This window comes from Pinus tabuliformis, chromosome 6 (genome assembly GCF_031772625.1).
Source record: "Pinus tabuliformis cultivar Carrire ecotype Pingquan chromosome 6, CPIR1, whole genome shotgun sequence".
NCBI lineage: Eukaryota > Viridiplantae > Streptophyta > Pinopsida > Pinales > Pinaceae > Pinus > Pinus tabuliformis.
The window spans coordinates 738,088,047-738,103,690 of NC_142292.1; the positions used below are offsets into that span (position 1 = coordinate 738,088,047).

The 15,644-nt window shown below is 38.3% G+C and overlaps 1 protein-coding gene across 4 annotated transcripts in view; it reads right to left on the reverse strand.

Moving 5' to 3' along the window:
- Positions 1–14,051, reverse strand: part of LOC149260858 (disease resistance protein Roq1-like) — a 137,937-nt gene extending 123,886 nt beyond the window's left edge. Inside the window, exons 1-3 of one of the 4 annotated variants that reach the window (XR_016258328.1) lie at positions 13,297–14,051; positions 10,707–11,836; positions 10,208–10,486 (exon numbers count right to left, since the gene is read on the reverse strand). Coding sequence is in view for 1 of the 4 variants with exons in the window: in XM_089421162.1 (XP_089277288.1) it covers positions 10,993–11,836; positions 13,297–13,829 (1,377 nt within the window). In the remaining 3 variants the exon portion in view is untranslated. Of the gene's footprint in view, positions 1–10,207; positions 10,487–10,545; positions 11,837–13,296 lie in introns of those variants that run through there. The other 3 variants (XR_016258329.1, XR_016258330.1, XM_089421162.1) reach the window with 3 other exon arrangements.
- Between the last annotated feature and the right edge of the window lie 1,593 nt (positions 14,052–15,644).

The following is a 15,644-nucleotide window of genomic DNA, read 5'->3' on the forward strand; positions in this document are numbered from 1 at the left end:
AATTCGTGCTGCAATGTTTTCCACCGTCACAAAAGTTTTGAAAAAATAGTTGATTTTAAATGAGTTATATCTCTCACATCCGAACTCCAATTAGACCCATTTTTTTTTTAAATTGGGTGATTTTTCAAGAGGAGCCAAGATCTATAATCCATTTTCTGAAATTCTACACAAAAACTTCAAAAAATGACAGAAGATTCGTCGTCTACCAGTTGTCGTCAGAAAAAAAATAAAAATAAATAAATAAATAAATAAATAAATAAATCTACAACGTAGCTGATTTTAAATCAGCGACATCTCCCTCATCCAGACTCCAATTTGGCCAATTTTTTTTTTGGAATTTTGGTATTTTTTCACAAGGAATCCAGATCTGTTATTTTTTTTGGTAAATATTGTACCAAATATTTCAGATCTGATTTGCAAACTCGCCACCCCAAAAAAAAAAAATTCTTACAAAAAAAATGAAAAAAGAAAAATTCTTCCTGTTTGGCCCAAGAAAGTTCTTTGTGGAGGTCGTAGCGCATGCCTGAAGTATGTTGAATATTGCTGCAAAATTTTGAAACTGAAATATGCATGAAACCCTCATTCCTATGGAATTGTAACTTGCTCTGATACCACTGATCCGGATCTTGGGGAGAGGCCCCCAAGATCTAAAAAAATGAAATGGATTTTGGGGGGAGAGACCCCCAAGATCTGAAAACTTGAATTTCCAGAAGAAAAAAGAGGAGAATGCCCAATAAACAAAACCACAAAGAAACTTTTTATTAAAACCGATAATAATTGTAAAGGCCACATTGTGGCGGACCATCTGTCCTTTTACAAAATGTGACTTGTTACTTATAGTATTTTTCCAGTTACAATACCACGGGTCAATTCCATGGGTGAATGAATACCATGGGTGGATGTCACAATACCATGAGAAATTACCATGGGTGAATGAATACCATGGGTGGATGTCACTTACAATACCATGGGTGGATGCCACTTACAATACCATGGGTAAGTTCCATGGGTCGATAAATAATATGGGTGGATGAGTACCATGGGTTGATGCCATTTTCTATTCGGATCAATCTCTTCGATCAAGGACGAGGAAGATCATCTTCTTAATTCCCATGAAGATATAGAAACTGTGTTAGTTCAACACTTTCGAGGTATAGCAAACGAAACCATTTCAGACAGAGATCATTTTATCAGGGACTTAACAAGGCATATACCTAGGCTTGTTACAAGAGAGAATAACTTCAATCTTAATAGGCCAGTGACTGAAGAGGAGGTTAGTGAGGTCATCAAAGAAATGCAAAATGGTAAAGTGCCAGGCTCTGATGGTTTCAAAGTGGATTTCTTTAAAGCTTGCTGGAACATTGTTAAACAAGACATTCTGAATGTGGTGGAGGATTCCAGAATGAATAGAACCATTTTGAAGGTGCTCAATACTTCCTTCATCTCCTTGATCCCCAAACAGGACAATGCTCAGACTCCAGACAGGTTTAGACTCATAGCTTTGTACAATGTGGTGTACAAGATAATATCCAAGGTTGTTGCCAATAGACTCAAACCACTTCTTCCTACTCTTGTTTCTGTGGAGCAATCTGGTTATGTGGAGGGCAGACAAATTTTCAATAACATCATTCAAGTGCATGAGGTGGTGCACTCATTGTTAAGCAATAGGAAGGATGGCATGATCATGCAATTGGACCTAGCCAGAGCTTACGCTAAGTTGCATTGGACCTATATTAGGAAGGCCCTTATAGCTTTTGGGTTTGATCATAACTGGGTAAGATGGGTCATGGCCCTGGTAACTTCCTCTAGCTTTTCAATTCTGGTTAATGGTTCTCCTTCCAAAACTTTTACTCCTTCAAGAGGCCTCAGGCAGGGAGATCCGCTCTCTCCCTTTCTCTTTATCTTCATGATGGAAGGACTTGGTCGGTCAATCAAGCATGCGAAATAAGTTGGCAACATCAAGGGTCTCCAACTTTCTGAGACTGGACAGGCTTTGACCCATCAACAATTTGTTGATGATACCATGCTGCAGGGTATCCCCGTGGTCAAATAAGCCCTAGCTTATAAACAAATCCTGCATGACTTTGCCATGGCTACAGGTATGGAAGTTAATCTCTCCAAATCTAAGATTTTTTCTTTAATACCAATATTGCTATTCAAAGAAATATCTCCAGAATCCTGGGCTTTCAAAGGGATGTCCTTCCCTCCAAATACTTGGGAGTTCCTCTAACTGATAAACCTTTGCACAAGAGCATTTGAGAGCCGGTGATTAATAAGATGCAGGATAAAATCAGGAAATGGACTATTAGATCTTTAAACTTGGCTGGTCGATTAGTGTTTACAAAAGTTGTTCTTCAATCAATCCCTGTCTTCATGCTATCAGCCCTTCCAGCTCCAAAAGGAGTTTTGCAACAATTTAGAACCATTCATAGAGACCTTCTTTGGGGTAAGGGGGAGCAGAGAAAGAAATGGGCCTTGGTAGCCTGGGATAAGATTTTCAAACCTAAAAACCATGGGGGTCTTGGATTGGATGATCCAGAAGTACTAAGAAAAGTTCTAGGGGGGAAATTACGATGGTGTTGGGTAAAAGATCCAAAGGCTCAGTGGGCTAATACCTGGAAAGAAAAATATGCCAGCACTTGGCAATCACATAAGGATGACTGGCATCATAAAAGGCTCACACATCTGGAATAAGGCCTGGGAGAATAGAGGCTTAGTACAAAAAAATAGCTTCTCGGAAATCAGAGAGGGAGATCTTGCTTTGTTTTGGGAGGATAAATGGCAACAAGAACCTACACTGTTAAGAGAGGACTTTCTGGACCTCAAGAAAGAAACTGATACCAAAGGGTTACTTAGGGTAAAATATTTTTGGGATCAAACCAATAGTGAAGGAAAATGGAGAACCTGGAAGAATATAGACTACAGGGACGATAGCCCCTTGAAAGCAAAAGCTGAGGCACTTCTGAAAATGTTGGACCAAAGGAAAATTTTAGTGGCAGGGGGGCATGACCAACTTAGATGGGGTAATAATAATGAAGGCACCTTCAATCTTAAGGAGGCAAAATGCATACTCCTTGAGCTGGACTCCAATGTACCGGACAGGGTTTGGTAGAACCTATGGAGGCATCAAGGATGGATGAAGATCAAACTCTTCATGTGGCTGGTTCATCATAAGAAAATTCTGACTTGGGAAAACATTCAAAAGAGGGGTGTTCTGGGTCCTTCCAGATGCCAGCTCTGTGAAGCCTAAGAGGAAACAATGGAGCACCTTCTCAATAATTGCATTTTCACCTCTAGTTTGTGGGATACTTTTTACACTATTTTCCAACAGACAGACAGGGACAAAGGAAGCATTATCAACACCCTAAATAACTGGAGATGAAACTTCTCTGATTATGAATTTCTTTGCTCAGCTTGGGCTTTAACGCCAAGCTTCATAATATGGAATGTCTGGAAAGAAAGGAACAACAGAATCTTCAAAAATGAAAAAGGTTCCTCCCAACGCATTTTTGATCAGATCTTAAGACAACTTAAGGAGATGGTAGGTTCTATTGTGAGAATTTCCCCAAAGAATCAACCTTCAGAAGCTGAAATGCAAATACTTCTTCAGTTGGGTATGTTGGGGCTCATACCACAGGGCTGGGATAGGAAGGTAATGAAACTGCACACTAAGCAAGATTACTGGCATCCCCCCCCCCACAAGGTTTTTTGAAATACAACATTGATGGGGCCTCAAAAGGCAACCCGGGAATCGCTGGCTTTGGAGGGGTGTTAAGGAATGAAAATGGCTGCATCTTTTTTATTTTCCATTGCCATTTAGGAAGAGCCACTAATAATATGGCAGAATTAATGGCTCTTGAGCATTATTTAGAATTCCTGAAGCAAAATAATCTCCAGAATATAATAGTTGAAGCTAATTCTGAGTTAATCATTAACTCGGTCAAGAGAATCAGCGATGGCACGGAGCCAGAAAAATTCTCAAAACACTGGAGGCTACTTCATGTCTTTCAACGGATTCAGCTTCACCTTCTGGGTTTACGTATCGTGAGTTTTACCCATGTGCTAAGGACGACAAATAAACTAGCAGACATCCTGGCCAATCAAGGGGTGCTCTGCACCAAAAGCAGGTTCGATCTGAGGTGGCAAGAGAAGCCTCAGAATATATTAAAGGCGCATTGTCAAGATCAGGTGGATGAGGACAGAATGGTGTTTCGTAACAGAGCCACAAAGACGGGGTCTAGTTGATTTGGTTTTTTTATGAAGTGTTATTTCCGAAGTGAGGTCATTTTTGGGATGCAGGTCACTGTCGGCCTCCTCAACCCTGGAAAGAACAAACATAAAAGTCTTTGGAGGATGTTGCTCAACAGACGTCGTTTCTTGGATAGACGAATGGACAGAGGAGTTTTCATCTTTCTTTGGTTTAGTCACCCGAGGAGATGGGTTAGTGTGAGGGGCCGGAATCCTAGCTTTCTTGGCATACTCAAAACCCCAGGTTTTCTTTCTGTGGTAGCAATACCGCTCGCGGGGTGGTTTCTGGTTTATCGCAGGCCCTTCAAGCCGAAAGTGGTTTTTCAGAGTTGGGAGCGATTCCACTCACAAATCAACACGTGGCCAAGGGACGGGAAGGAATACCGCCCTCATCGCGCGGTAATTCTCTGTGCTTTTGGATCGTGCGATATATTCCACAGTCATTGGATCAAGCATGACGAATCTACAGTCAAGAATAAGGGAGCATGTTGGTGGGTCCAGGGCGTTCATCGCGCGGTCATTCTCCGTGCTTTTAGGTATTGCGATATCTTCCTCCATTGTTGGATCTGGTGAGGAGATTCGATGATCGAGGAAAAGTATGTAGGTCCGGGTGAGTGTTATCTTTTGTTCTTGTTGCACTCCGTGGTGGGAATCAGTGGATTTCGGGCAGATTACATGCTCGAGGGTTATCCCCCCATTTGGACCTGAAATCCTTTTAGAATGGTCCCTATTTCCTCATCGGTCCGATTCTAATTTTAAAGTGGTTGCATGTTCTCATCCCGATTTGAGCCTCGTCCGTCAGATCTCTGAGGGGGGATCGAACGGTCTCGGCTTTTGTTTGTATTTCATGGGCTTTGTAGTTTTGTTTGTGGGACCTTGGCTCGGCTTTTAAGCCTTTAGCTCGGTGACCTAGGCTTTAAGTGGTTTGATATTTCTTTGGCCCACAGTTCCTTTGGGACTGTTGTATTTTATGTAATTTGTTTTCCGATTTAATGAAATAGAAGGTACGACTCTTGCTTTAGCAAAAAAAAAGATAATTGTGCTTCATTGTGCCCTTTGCAGTCCTTCAAACTAATTTTTCAAACCAAACTTATGCAAATTTTTAAAAAGACCACACATTTTTTCGCTTTGTAGGAGCTTGATATTGAATCTGTTGTATCCTTGTAATTTCAGATCTACAAGGTCTGAAATTTTATCCTGAGGTAGCCCTCTGAGTCCTCTTTCAAACCCCGCGAGTCTAATCAACATTGGATTCTCCATGAAATATTTATTCCAAATCTCCTACGATAACCTGATTATACACTGGTTTAGTAGAGTGAACTTGTATGAAGTTCCATGTGTCACTGTTTTGACCTTCAGACCTAGAAACAATACACTAAAAACTATAGTCTGTCTCCTTTCTGCAACTTTTTATTAAATTTCAATCTGATGCTCAGAGAAACTGTTATGACGATTTTACCCAAGTCACTAGTTTGAGATACAATTTAGGAGCCTGCGAAAACCCTAACTTCCTTGGATCATATCTCCAAAACTATAGCGCGAAAAGATATGAAGTTAGTACCTATGGTTCATCAAGATTTATTCTCAAACGAGTTTTAACTTCAACTTCTGACACCTCGTAGAAAATAAGTTATAGTGAAAATTCCATGATGACCTGTTTGAAGTAGTGAAACCATAGAATCAAAAGCTCTGATACCAAATGTTAAGCAACCAACTCATAAAATAGAAGAAAAGATGGATCAATGACTTCAAACTCAGCCTCTTCGAGAGGAGAACCTTATTTATATTACATAAATGAATAATTCTTGTATGATACAACTGACAAGGCCTCATTTCTATATATAGGAGTCTAAGGGGTCACAATATAATAAAAACCAACATAACAATAATAATATAAGGGAACAACAATAACAATTGTGGTTTTTTTTTTAATTCAAACTTCTATGATCCATATCATTATCAAATAAATTTCGAAATAATCACATCGTTGTCTTGGAGTCGACGTTTCAAAACATCTATTTTGGTTCATCTTGAGGATAACAATAGTGGGCTTTTATGGGGCACAATAATAACAATATGAGGACAACATGGGCACAACAATAACAATAAGGGGCTACAATGACAATAATAATAAGAGAATACACTAGTATTATAGGGACCTCACACCAGGTTGATACTCAAAATTTTGATGAAAATGCACAATATCAGTGTACCTTTCAGAAAGAAGGAATTTTTCGTTGATGTGGAGTGGAAGGGGAATGGGCTCAGCTGAATATGGAGGTTCTTGTGGGTTATTCTCTGTTGGAGAAGGTTCTTATGGGTTCTTCTCAGCGGAAATCTGCATCACAAAATTTATCCCCAAAATTTTACGATTGGATTTTGCTAAGAGTTTGACTAAATCGTGACCTTTTATCAACTTTGTAGTTTTCATAATGAGATCAAATTCTAATATCTTGGTGATCCATCTTCCTCTTCGACCATTTGTATCAGGCTGTGATAAGACAGTTTTAACAATATTGTTTGGAACATAGGCAATAATGGAAGAATGAATGATATAGACCTTGAAAGCTTTCAAGGCTTGAATTAAGGCATAAGCTTATTTCTCAATAACATCATATTTTAATTCAGCATCCCTCATGACTTTATTGAAAAACGAAATAGGTTGGTCATCTCCATTTTCATTTTTTTGCAAAAGGACCGGAGCTAGGGTGTTTTCAGAAGAAAAAGAAAAAATGTTGAAAGGTTTAGAATAGTCTCGACTAGCTAATAATGGGGCTTTAGAGATGGCTTTCTTAATTTGGTTAAAAGAAAATCTTGCTTGAACTATCCATTTTACCTCATGGCCCTTTCTCAGCATATCAGTGATATCTTTAACCATTTTAGCATAGTTAGGTATGAATCTCCTCAAAAAGTTGATTTTCCCAAAGAAAATCTTGAACTTCCTTTTTATTCCTTGGCAATGAAAGTGCTTGGATCGCTGAAACTTTTTTTGGGTCAATGACTACTCCTTCATTTCAAATAATATGACCCAGTAATTTTCCTTCTTTAATGGCAAACAAGGACTTCTTTGGATTTAGTGATATTCCAAACTTCCTACACCTGTTAAAAACCTTTCTCAAGTGTTTTAAATGTTTTTGATGTGACTTTGAAAATACAGTTAAATCATCTAGATAAATGACAACAAACTTGTTAATCTTACCAACAAATTCTATATCCATGGCTCCTTGGGAAGTAGCTCCAGTGTTTTTTAGTCCAAAAGGCATCCTTGCATACAACAATGTACCCCAAGGAGTTGTGAATGTTGTCTTTTCTCTATCATCTGGGCTCACCATAATATGATTATATCCATAAAAAATATCTAACATAGAAATTCTATTAGAAACAGAAACCCTTTGAAGTAATTGATCCATCTTGGGTAATGGATAATTATCTGTTAAGGATGACTTGTTTAAGTTCCAGAAATCCACACACAATCTAATTTCACCATTTTTCTTTCTAACAGGAACCAAATTTGATATCCAATCAGAATATCTTAAGGGAACTATGATCTTGGCATACAGTAGCTTTTTAAGTTCTTTCTCAATTGTGGGAGAAAGACTAGATTTATTCTCCTTAACTTTTTCTTAAAAGGTTTTACATCTAGCTTCAAAGGAATTTTATGTTTGATGAGTGATGCATCGTAGATTTTTAGCTCATCATAAGACCAAGAAAAAACATCTATGTAACTCCTAAGGAGAGCTAGATATTTATCTTTTATTTCCTCTGGTAATGATGCAGATATTTTAATATTTATGGTTTCTTCTTGAGATACTATGTTGCATTCTTCTATATCTTCTTTAGATGAATCTGATAGTCGGTTTTTTGGAACATTATTATGGTCAAACAGTTTTTCAAGAGGGACTAAGCCCTTTGCGATGAAATTGGTGGATAATTGAATGATGTTATGATCAGGTATTTTTTTTATTTTAATTGTGAAGTTTCATTTTCATTATTCAACGCTTTATCATCAAGTTGTTCTTCTTGGATTTGTAAGAATGAAAATTCATCAATTACCTTCAAAAATGGCTTTAGTTATTCATCATCTTCATATATTTTCCAATATTTAATATTATCAGGAATTTATGGTCTCTATTTTACTTGAATCTGGTATTGTAACTGTATTTGATCGGGAATTTTAAAAAAACTAGCTTAAACAACTAAATAATCTACATGAATATTTTCATTTCTTGGAATAGCAGTCATGTTAAATGCCTGAAATAAATTATCTAATGAGTCGCATACCTCATTTCTATATGATCCAAGTTTGGGATGTTTTGTTTGACAAAGATTCTTGACTTGTTTAACAATGAGCTCTGAGTCACTAAATACACTTAAATTTTGTATTTTAAGACATTTAGCTAATTCCAATCCTATAAGTAAAGCTTCATATTCTAATACATTGTTTATAACATCAAATTCTAACTTATAGGATTGAGTTATGTTCTCTTCATCTGGTGAAATAAGTACAATACCAACTCCACCACCTTCTTTTGAAAAATATCCATCAACGTATAATTTCCAAATATCAATTTTGACAGTCTCGGGATTATCCACCATATGTTTAATGGTAAGTTGAGTGTTTTGTAAATTATCCGATGATAGTGTGAAACATCCAAAATCTTGGTCAACTGCATAAATGGTATGATTTCTTACTTGATCAAATCTACAAATACTATTGATGAATCTAACCTCCCTGTATAATATTAGTTGTTCACCTCCATATATAGGAATAGTAGCCTAAGACATGTCCATTACTAGACTTCCTCCTAATTTGGCACAACATGATTTAGACAGTAACATGCCAAATTTAGGAGGAATGTCTGTAACTGCAATATCTAATTTTACACTCTTAATAGGGATTTGTGCTAGGGTGACAACTAAGTCTTTTATAAGTCCAAGGCAAGGTACCTTCTTCGAGTCAAAAGTATATAAATCATGATAGGGTATAATAACTTGTAATTGAAGTTGATCCATGATAACTTTAGGCATCAAATTATGGGAAGCCCCAAAATCTATCATATAGTTGTATAACAAAAAATCATGAACTTTTAAGGTGACATAAAAAGGTTGTACATTTTCATCAATCATATCATAACTGGTACCAAATATTACTGAGGGTTTCTCATCTTGCAAGCTTATAACATCTCCTTCAACATCAACGCTATAAGGTTGAATCCATTTAGAAACTTGATTTTTATACCATGGATTTTTGGAAAGTTCAGATAAGGGAATAGATATTTTGAACCTTTCAAGCTCTCTTTCCACATTTAATGTAGTTAAAACTGGTTTATCGACTAGATTACACTGTTCACTCAAGGAGGACTTGAACCCGCAACAAGTCCTCAATCACATGACCATAGCCAGTCGGGGTGTCTCACCTAGGCTAAAAAACACTCAAAAACACTCTATAATCAATACAATGAAGTTTTACAATAACAATCTGAATCAATATAATGAAGTTTTACAATAACACTTTATATCTTCAAACCTTTAAAAAAAATGTTTCTTCTCTAAATATACCAACTATCTTAATTTAGGATTTACCAAGTGCTCAGAAAGATCAAATCACTTTTCACTCTAAAAGAAGTTTGCACCTCAAGAGATTTGATCCCTCTACACTTGGGAGATCCTGAATTATATACTCTTAAAAATATTATTGACAAAACTATGGATTGTCAAAATCTAGAGTCCAAACACCATCAAGTGTAAATTGACCTTTTTACTTCAATTTTATTTAATTATTAATTTAATTATTTTATTGTATTTTGTTTTTTATTTTTTTCATGCAGTTTGAGAGAATCATATAAAAAGATATTACATGCAAGATATTACATCTCTTATGTACTGAGTTAAATAACCCCTCCAGATATAATAATCCTTCTTCGATATTTTTTTTAAAAACATAAATAAAACACCCAAATATTATCAACTACCAAAATCGAGTTCAAAATGTGAAATATGCATCAAAATACCCACATTCTTGCAGAGCTCTGTAAAATCAAATCATATGCAATGCATCAAAATGTCCCCATTCTTGGGAAGCTATGCTAAATCAGATCATATTTGCAAGTTTTGAGGCAATTATTCTCTCCTCATAAGATATCCCCAATCATTGGTTCTCTTGCAAGTGTAGCATCCAACATTGCAGTAACTGACAGGTCCTTTTTCCTGCTTGTGCCACCATGTTTTAAAACTCCACCTGAAATAAAATGCAAACCTTATGATTAATTAAATGCCTTCGGAGGTTAATGACAGAGCTCTGAAGGCAGCGTGCAGAGGGCACTGTTGCCACCTGACCACGATTGTAATGATGAAAGTGCTGTAATATTTTCCCGGACATATTTTGCTGTTTAATTCGCCCAAAAGAAATTTGTTGGAATGGGAAATATTGTACCGTGAACAAAATTTAACTAGCACACCTGTCAACAAATTTCGGCCAAAACCTCTGGAACGGTACAATGTCAGACAACGCCTGCTTTCTTAGCTGGAACCTTCTTCACTCGAGCTTTCATCACTGGAGACTTCTCGCCAGCTTCTTCAGTAAAGCCTTCTCCCAATCGCTGCGCAGCTGCTCGACTACTCCAGCACCCTATTGCAGTTGGGGACATTGAAACACAATAAGGTTCTCCAACGAACTCAGCTGCTCAACATCGGGTAGCATCTGTAAATTGGAACAATAGGCCAAGTCAAGAATTCGGAGTTTCGTTAAGTTCCCAATCGAGTCTGGGAGCCACAGCAGAGAGTCGCACTTAGCCTGCCTTGTATATCATAGTTGGAGAATTTACGAAATTGTGCTTCCCAAAGTTTTAAATCATTTTTGCCACGAAGAAGCGACCCAATCACTTTAATGAATAATGGTAATCCATGGCAGAAATCCAAAAACTTTTCAACCTCTTTGTCAAACTCTACAGGGGGATGACGCTGGCCGAACGCATGCGAGCAAAAGAGCTCTCGCGAGTGCCGTCGATTGAGGCCTTCCAGAATGTATATGGATGACTCTGGGATGCCTGAGCTTGTGAGAACATCCTTATTGCGGGATGTCACTAAAATTAAGCTGCCGGTTTTAAGGACATCCCTGGCTGGATAAAGTAATGCCTCCAACTGCTGAATATGATCCACATCATCTAAAATAATGAGACAATCAGAAGATGGGAGATGGCTTCGGAGCTTTCCTTTACCTTCATTAATGCCGCGTATTTCCATGTCCTTTTGAGTGAAGTCCTTTAGTAGGTATTTCTGCAAAGTGGTTAAAGGATTGTCTCTGATATCCTCTAAAAAGCAATATCGTTTGTAATTTGATCTTTGATGGTTATAAAACTCTGTTGCTAGGGTGGTTTTGCCAACCCCACCAAGACCCACAATTCCTATAACTCTAGTCTCCCCGCTTTCCCACTGCAGTGATACTCTGGTTTCAAATTCTCTTAGTTTTTCTTGCAAGCCCATTGGATATTCTGACACAAACCGCGGTATTTTAACATTTTTTAACACTGCTTCCACCACGTCTTGAAGGAGCTGCTGTACCACAGGAAGGTTGACCCCTGTTTTCACACTAAAACCAAACATGAACAGCGGTTGAGCAACGCAGAACCGGTTTCAACTGGAAGGGCAGTACTAAAGATCTCTAACAAATAATACAAGCGCTCAGTAAAGCCTGGGAAACATAAAGGGGAAGAAGAATTTCTGAACAATTGAGTGATATGTAATTTAAATCTTCTTTGATCTTTATGATTAACAATGTAACCCTATTTAGAGACAAATAGGGCGCACTCATTTGTTGCTGCTATTAAGAGATCATTTTCCAAATTGCCATGAAAGATGCAAACAAAAACCGATTGCCAGCATTTTCCATACAAGTAATTGAAACATACATTCATGTGCACAAATTGAGTAACATATTAAATTCAAAGACAATAAAATAAATACACATTCCATGGCATGCTACATATAGTTCAATGCCTGATACATATACAAAGTAGTGAAATGTATTCAATGATCTGAAGTATCTATGGCTCTGATTCCCGCCTAAGCAACTACAGTCTAGGAGTACTGATTATCCATTTCCTGTAGAGAAGCAACCAAAGTCTAAAAGTACTGATTATTCCTTTCCTGTAGATAAACAAGCTGTAGTGCAGAATATTAGCAAAGTGTGGGGGAGTCACGAAACTTATAAGCCCTCATGTAGAGTGGTAGAAATGGGGTGATTGAAAAAGCCATGGTGGGGTAGAGCAACATGTCAGTAAAACGCGGCATGATGTTTATGATGGAAGGGGCTGAAAATGTCATTAGTTATATGATGATGGTGCGGGCAATGGTGAAATCTGTGATGTTTGTGCTGCGGGGAATGGTGAAATCTGTGATGTTTGTGGTGTGGCAAATGGTGAGGTCAGTGGTGCTTGAATTTGCCCTTGCATTTGAGCTTGTGTTTGTGCTCAGATCTGTGGTGGTCATGGTGGTGGTGCTTGTGTTTGTGGCAATGTGGAGGGGTTGGGGGAGTGAGCGTGAATGGTGAAGGTGAATATCCTATTTGATCTTTGTGATTAACCCTATTTACATCGTCTATCTGCATCCATCAGAAGTTTTAATCAAATTTTCTTCCCCCGGTTGGCATGCCTTAGAAGACTGGGAACTAATTGAAGCACGAAATTATGCATTTTTGGCTTTTCAGGTTCGAAGAATCTAACTAACAGTATTCATTATAACTGTGACAATTTTATGAATTTCATTGGCTTTTGCTCTGTTTTTACTTCTTCTGCTCAGGAATATTTGTTTATTTGTTAATTATTTTTCCAAGAGATTTTATTGATCTTATTACAGGAGGACTTATTGCTACCACGTGTACAAAAATCATCTTCGCTGCTTTCATTCCCTTTCAAAATAAAATGCAAACCGATAATAAGTGGCGGCAAGTCTGCCTACTTCACTGTGCAGAAATGCCTAGGTACGGTGCCATCTATCTATCAATTCAGCAAATTTAAATGCTAAGATTTACATGGAGGGTGGGGTTCTCACCTGTTATACATCTCTATGTCAAAACCTTTTATTTCTGCAACGTCAGAGAGAGCCTTCCTCCATTTTTCAAGTGTGTTGGAGTCGTATCTTGGTCGACCATGAACATCTTTTTTCGCTTGAAGTTCGCGTAGGGCTTGAGCGTAGACTCCCTTTCCGCCCTGCGTCCAGCGAAGCTCTGCAGGCTTGACACCGTAGAAAACCGGGATAACGGTGGACTTAAAATTTGACATGGAGTCCACCATCAGTACGAGCTCATCCAGGCACCATTTTGAAGACGCATAATTTGGAGAAAAAATTGCTATGTGCACAGTGGCTGTTCTAATGGCGCTTTCAATTTGAGGGGTTATATTCTCTCCCTCGCGCAATTCCTGCTGGTCTAAAAACACTAGCAAGTCATGTGCGCAAAGGCGATGGTAGAGATCGGTGGCCAATGTTTTCTTGACATCGGGGCCCCTGTGATTGATGAAAACATCAAACACATAGCTTTCGTTCTCGCCTCGTGGGGAGGAGGAGGATGTTGAAGAGGAGGCCATTGGATAGAGAATAAGTAAAGATTGAAGATGTGTTGCAGAGGTTGGGAATGCGCACTCAAGATTAAAGATATTGTCGTCCTGTATGATCTCACTCTTTCAGTGTAACTAGTATCTGCGCCTTTACCTTCTGTCTCAATACTCAACCAATCAGTTGAAAACAAAAAGGCACTGATCAGATCTGTTTGATTTCTGAAATGCTAATTTACTTGATGGGACTTTCCTCGAACCGCGCTTTTTTTCTGACTCATTGATTAGACATAAAGCATCTTAGCACGGACCAGAAACCACGCTTTGATTAAAGATAAAGCATTAAAGATCAAAGGAATTTCATCGTTTTGGAATCTTGCCACCGACCCGATGTAGGAATTTCCTCCCACTGAATTTTGAAATCCGGCCACAGGGCCTAATGTCAAGAGCTATTTCCACCTCTATAGTTTTATTAAGAGACTCTAAGGACAGTCTTGGGACACGGGTTCTAACATTGGTTCTGGCTGTCAACCCGTGTGTCATTTCTCGACTAAAAGTTTCCGATTAATAGGAGAATGTGTATAGGTGTTGCCGTTCATGATATGATCATCCATCTGATCATCCATCTGGCTGTTTGTATGGCCGTAGTCTTTAACGCGACTTTTTGAAAGCCTTTCCGGCGATTTTTTCCGGTGGAAATCCGGCAGTAATTTATTGAAATCGAAGTTTGATAACTAGTTTCTGCACAATGAAAGCGTTCCAGGGGTTTTTCAGGGTGCTGAATCCGAATATGCAGTTAAAAAACCATTTTAACTGCAACAAATCATGATTTCATCTCAATTTCTTCCGCCGGATTCCGTCACCGGAATCTCAAAAAATCGCATTATAGACAACTCCGTTTGTATGGATGGTCATTGAAATGCAGAGGCATGCTCATGTACATCATACATATTTTACTCATGCCCATATATGACATGCCCATCATACCATGGCGTCATGCGTTCTGGCTATCATTTATCGTCTCCCACTTCCCCCTCATTTAAATTTCAAAATTTGAAAACCCCAAGTGGCATACTCCCTTCCATTTCCTTCTCATTTCAATTTCGAATTTTGGAATCATCGCGTAGCGTACTTCTTAAATACATGGAAAACTTATTTTGTTTCTTCATTATCCACTGCCCAAGCAAGGTTGTTTTATGCACTATTCAGCACGCTCTTTTTTCACCGATGTACCAGTTCTCTCATATTCACTACAACCCTTTCTTTTTAATTATGATACACAACACTAAATGATGCATATAATATGGACTTGCGCAGTTCATTCATAGAAATATTGTTATAATATGGACTTGCGCAGTTCATTCATAGAAATATTGTTGCAAGATTTTTGGGTTAAAACTGAGGCTAAATTTTTCGTGCAGTGGTGGGGTTTTCAAGCTGGCTGGATCCCATCTGGATTGTTTTTAATTCCATCTGATTTTATACCCACAAACTGGATTTGACCTCTCCATCTCTCAACCTTGACTGTCTTCTTCTGTTCTCTATTTATTCGTCTCCCACAATGAATTGTTTTTAATTCCATCTGATTTTATACCCACAAACTGGATTTGACCTCTCCATCTCTCAACCTTGACTGTCTTCTTCTGTTCTCTATTTATTCGTCTCCCACAATGATCTTCATAGCATTGGAGGTCCATGGTTCAAGTCTCTTCCTTCGCTCACAGGGTTTCTAGTCATTATGTTGCATGTCGCAATTTTGGTAGCATGCATAAAGAACGTCATCTCGTGAGCTCTCCAGTGTGTTGGGTTGGCCGATATTCTGGAACCCAAGACCTCCGCCTCCTTTTC